The sequence below is a fragment of the Gossypium hirsutum genome, chromosome A06 (genome assembly GCF_007990345.1).
Source record: "Gossypium hirsutum isolate 1008001.06 chromosome A06, Gossypium_hirsutum_v2.1, whole genome shotgun sequence".
In the NCBI taxonomy this organism is placed as follows: domain Eukaryota; kingdom Viridiplantae; phylum Streptophyta; class Magnoliopsida; order Malvales; family Malvaceae; genus Gossypium; species Gossypium hirsutum.
Window position 1 is genome coordinate 17,733,293 of NC_053429.1, and position 4,768 is coordinate 17,738,060.

The following is a 4,768-nucleotide window of genomic DNA, read 5'->3' on the forward strand; positions in this document are numbered from 1 at the left end:
ATTAACACGTGTATTTAAGAGGTTGATGCTATTAATAACAAATAAACTATTCACCTAACCTTAAACTCCGTCTAATATTTACAAAAATATTAGGTCTAGAAAAAGGATTTGAGTAAATTTAACTCAAATGTTCAAAGTCCAAATTTAATCTAGTCTAATTCATTTTCAAGTTTGTAATATTTTTTTTATTTCAAATATATTATGTAACTTATATCATATAAAAAAATTTATTAGATTATAAAATAAATATTAAAAAGTATGTTATTTATATTTAAGAATTTATTAAAAGAAAATATTAAATAAACTAATAGATATTTTAATAAATATATAAGTCTAGGTTAATCATTTAAAAATTAGACTTAAGTTGAATAAAATTTGAAACTTTATTTTAAATCATGTCAAACCTAAACAATTATATATGATATTAATACTATGCATAAATCCAACCTCTCCCATAAACGAAAACTACTTTGTTTTTATTTAATATATAAAGGGTTTCTTTTTCTTTTCTTTTCTTTTTTTTCTTTTTTCGGTTCATGTTTTTATTTAATATCATGAATGGTGAGAGCCGTGGACCATGGAAGTAAAAAATGCTTAGCACTGCTCATCGAGAGACTATCTCCTTTAAAGCCAATCTAAGAGGAGAATTCATATTCAACATAACCTCAAAATCTTTGTCTCCACAAGAATCTAGCAGGTGTTCAAAGCATGCCAACACTCTGTTCAGTGATATGTTGTCGGAATAATACCATTAAGTAATTTAATAGAACGTAAGTAAGGATAAACAAAATCCGATTCTACTCAAAAAAATAAAATAAAATTCACAATTGTTTGAATTGAATTAATTAAGTTAAATGAGTTAGTTAAATCAATTCGATTTTTTTTTGAGTTCAAATCGAGTTAAACTTTCTTTCTCCCAAACCCTTTTACTTTTAGCTCAACAATTTTACTTCCCCACAAACCCCCAAACTTTTTTTTCCTTTTAGTTTTTCCCAAAAACTTTTACTTCTCCCAATCTCCCCAAAATTTTTTTCCTTTTGTTTTTCCCTAAACTTTTACTTCCTTCTAAGCCCCAAATTTTTTTTCCCAAATTTATGTCTACTATTTATATTTATATTGTTGAATTAATTTCACATTTTGTAATATTTATTTTGTTCAATCATACTAAATCTTTATCAATTTCTCATAAAATTGAATTATTGATGATGCCATCAAATATTCGTGTTAAAATTTTCTATTGGTTTCAATTTCACATTATTTTTAAAATAATTTTTATTAAAAAATCGCAAACCTGTATATAAAATATTAATAAACAAATTATAAAAGGATTAAAGTTAATAACAAATTTGATCACAATGGGCAAATTTGATTACGGTAGATGATAGTAGCCATAAGGACCATAGTCATTTTTTTAATTTAACTCAAACAAATATGTTTGATTCGATTTGAATCCTATCTCATTCAACTCGATTCGAGAAAATTTTAAATCGAGTTAGAATAATAGAATAAGATTCTTCAACTCGATTAACTCAAAATTTCTTCATTCGATTCAGTTCGATTGAATGGTCACCCCTAGACGTAAGGATCAGGACGGGAGAGCTTATTAGAGGCACATCAACGGGGGAGGGATGGTAGTGGTACTCATGCTGCACTATGACCAGGTCCCTAGCCTTGAATTCCTGAAAGATTGAGAACAGATAAACAGTCCTCCATCCAACACCACCACTCTCTCTGACCAAGTGGAGGCATTGAGCAATGGAAGGTATAAAAGTGTTCTGCATAGCAGAAAATAAAGGAATTGCAGACTTTCCATCCTGCTGCTGATTCTATTATTTCCACCAAGACAATGGCTAATAGGCATCATAATCTCCATGTCTAAAACTATCAAATACCTGGGCTTACACTGTACTGCTCAAAAGTGGTTTATATTTTGTGTTTTGTTACTATGTTTCCTACATTAGAACATGCTATTACTTTCTTTTTCTCCTGCAAGAAAAGAAGATTCTGGTTTTATAATTCCATTAGAAGAAGAAAACATAAACCAATGCTTCATTCTTTGGTTTTTCTCATTTCAAGCAGTTTTCTAGATGTCAGCACCATTGCAGTTTAATAATGATAGATGTATCAGTACGCCAAACAAGCCATTAAGATATATACTACAAATTATAAAGAAAGTTCATGAACTAATAATTATATCTATACATACTATTAGAAAAGTTCAGCTTGTATCGATCAATATTTCAAATTTCAGCTAGAATAAACATTAAAAAGAGAGATTAAACACAATAATTATAAGCTAGCTATTCTTAATAAAATGGATTTCGTAACAAGAGTATTCGTGGACTCAACCGCTTCAGTCAGTACGTTCTTATGTGAATTAAGTTGTGAAGAACATTTAGTGACCAGACATAACACGAAGTTTCCAAATTTCAAAGATTTGGAAAATCTTTCGGCTATGTTCCTAACATGGTACACAAGACGATCAGCTGACTCCTGAGTTAAATGAACATTATGATTTAAAATGTTGTGTAAGAGGTTAAACAATGAATCCGTCCATACCAATTCCTTCGAGACATGGTATTCATGACATGGGAGTAAAATGAATCTCCTCTCCTCCTCAACTCCGCAAAGAAGTGTCTGGCAGAAGGCAGAAACATGAACCAGGTGCAGGCATTCCCTCAGAATCCTAGTAATCACATCACAGATGGGGTTATTGATACCTTCCTTTCGTAGTACAAGTGGAAACAATAATGCGTGCACCGCAGCCCTCTGATGGAGCTTGCAGTACTCAATCGTTGAAGTCAGTAGCAGACGTGAGGCTGGCTCTTCTAGAACCAAGAACTTAGGAAGCACAATTGAGCAGAGAACCTGACTTGGCCAAGCAAGCTCATCTTCATCCCCACTTGAAAGATGAGAAATTAGCACCGAAGCAGCCTCATCCTCGGCTTTCCAAGGCTCAATCAGACACAGAACTTGAAAAGGATCCATTCCTTTATCCAAGCAAAGTTCACGAATTTCATTTGCTAATGCTACAGCTTTGAAACTAGATTCTAAGTTTATAACCCTGTCTCTCAAACTAGCAGCCATATTTTCAATTTCAGGTTCTAAAGGCACATTCAGAACCCGATCCATCTCAATTTCGTCCCCAACTTCTTTCAAACCATTTTCTCCATTTTCCTCAACTTGACTGAACAAACTCTCATCATTTTCCAAGCTATCATCATAAAAACGAGGACCACAATCAGCTGCAGATAAAGGAAGCCAATAGAGAAGTGGATCATTACCAGCAGCCACGTCCTTGAGCCAATCCGGTAAGGACTCAAACTCTTGGCCGACTACTTCTTCGCCAGATTCCAGACTAAAACCAGAAATCCACTTATTAACATGATTTGGTTCAGACACTCTGTCGAGCAGATCCCGTGCTGCTTTCTTGACCCAAAAATCAAGCCCTTGACTTTCAGTCAACAAACTGCGTGCGAGCTTAGATAATTCCTTCCCATTAAACCTCTCATTCTCCAAAGCAAGAAATGAAAGTACCCTTGACTGAACCATACCTGGTAGAGTCTCTATAAACATTATCCTTAAGCAAAATAAAAAAAATATATCAAACTCATCAGTCACTAAATCTGAAAAGAAAAAAACAAAGAAAGTTTCTTTCCTGCCTTAAGTTTATGGGTTTACCTTTTTGGTGTGAGAGGTGAAGAAAAAGATGAGTCATCGACAAAGAGATTGCAGGGTTTGGTAAGCAAAGAAAGGAAAGAGCTTGCGGTGATTGGAGTTGTTGTTGAAGATGATAATGTTGTCGCATTGAAACATTGTTGCAGCCAAAGAGATGCTTCGATTTCAGGTGTAGGGCTATTCATGAAAATGTCGAACAACGGAACCCATGCCTCCATTTTTTGCTGGCTTCCTCCGTCTTCTAGGAGGGAAAGCGCGGGAAAACCTCTTCTGGTTTCATCTGAAAATAAAATAGATAGATAGAAAGTGTATGAGACGTGGCATAGAGTAACTGGGTACATGCAGGCCGGGTGGGCTTTTCCTTTTTGTAGGCGTGGACTGAGACCCAAAGGCAACAGGTCACATGGCGACGCCATGGGAAGAGACTCGAAAGCACAAATGCGAAGCATGTGCTATACGCTAACCTTTCATGAATGGTGGGTTTGAGTAAATTTCGGTAAAGATTGAATTAATCAATTGAATTAATTTAATTTAGTTAATTAGTTTGTTAATTATTTTAATTCGGTTGGAAGTCGGTTAATAATTTTTTTAAATTTTGGTTATTGGATAATTCAATTCGAAATCGGGTAATTAATCAAATTAATTGAATTAACCAAATTTAATAATTAATAATACAAATTATATGTAGTTTTAATTTGGTTAATTCAGTTAAATGAATATATATTTTTATATGTTTTATACTTATTTTAATTAAAAAAATAAAAACATATAAATTTCGGTTAATTCGGTTAACCGACCGAATTAACCGAAATATTTCGGTTCGGTTAATTTTATTTTAAATTTTTTTAATTCAGTTAATTGTTAAATGATTAAAAATATTCGATTAACCGTTTGAACACTTTTAATTTGAGTTACAAATTTCAACTTTACTTGACATTAACATGGAAAATAGAAAAGATTGTTAATATCTACGCAAAACTGTTTGACGTAAGTGTTCACCATCAATAAATAATATAATACATTATCAGTAAATTAAATAAAAATATAAAATATATAAATAAATACTAATAATTTTATTTAAATATAATTA

The 4,768-nt window shown here is 32.3% G+C and overlaps 1 protein-coding gene across 1 annotated transcript; it reads right to left on the bottom strand.

Annotated features, from left to right (window-relative positions):
• Positions 1 to 2,276: 2,276 nt before the first annotated feature.
• On the bottom strand, positions 2,277 to 4,130 carry LOC107887259 (uncharacterized). The gene is made up of 2 exons (XM_016811449.2): positions 3,682 to 4,130; positions 2,277 to 3,580 (listed from the first exon to the last, which is right to left on the bottom strand). The coding sequence occupies exons 1-2, from the start codon at positions 4,125 to 4,127 to the stop codon at positions 2,290 to 2,292; spliced, it is 1,737 nt and encodes a 578-aa protein (XP_016666938.2). The 5' UTR covers positions 4,128 to 4,130; the 3' UTR covers positions 2,277 to 2,289.
• Positions 4,131 to 4,768: the final 638 nt, after the last annotated feature.

Bases quoted from the DNA above. Each gene is read 5' to 3' on its own strand.
- LOC107887259 (XM_016811449.2), bottom strand. From the start codon at position 4,127: ATGCTTCGCATTTGTGCTTTCGAGTCTCTTCCCATGGCGTCGCCATGT. The intron at 3,581-3,681 runs GTAAACCCATAA...ATTTTGCTTAAG, and splicing joins TCACCTCTCACACCAAAAAG to GATAATGTTTATAGAGACTC.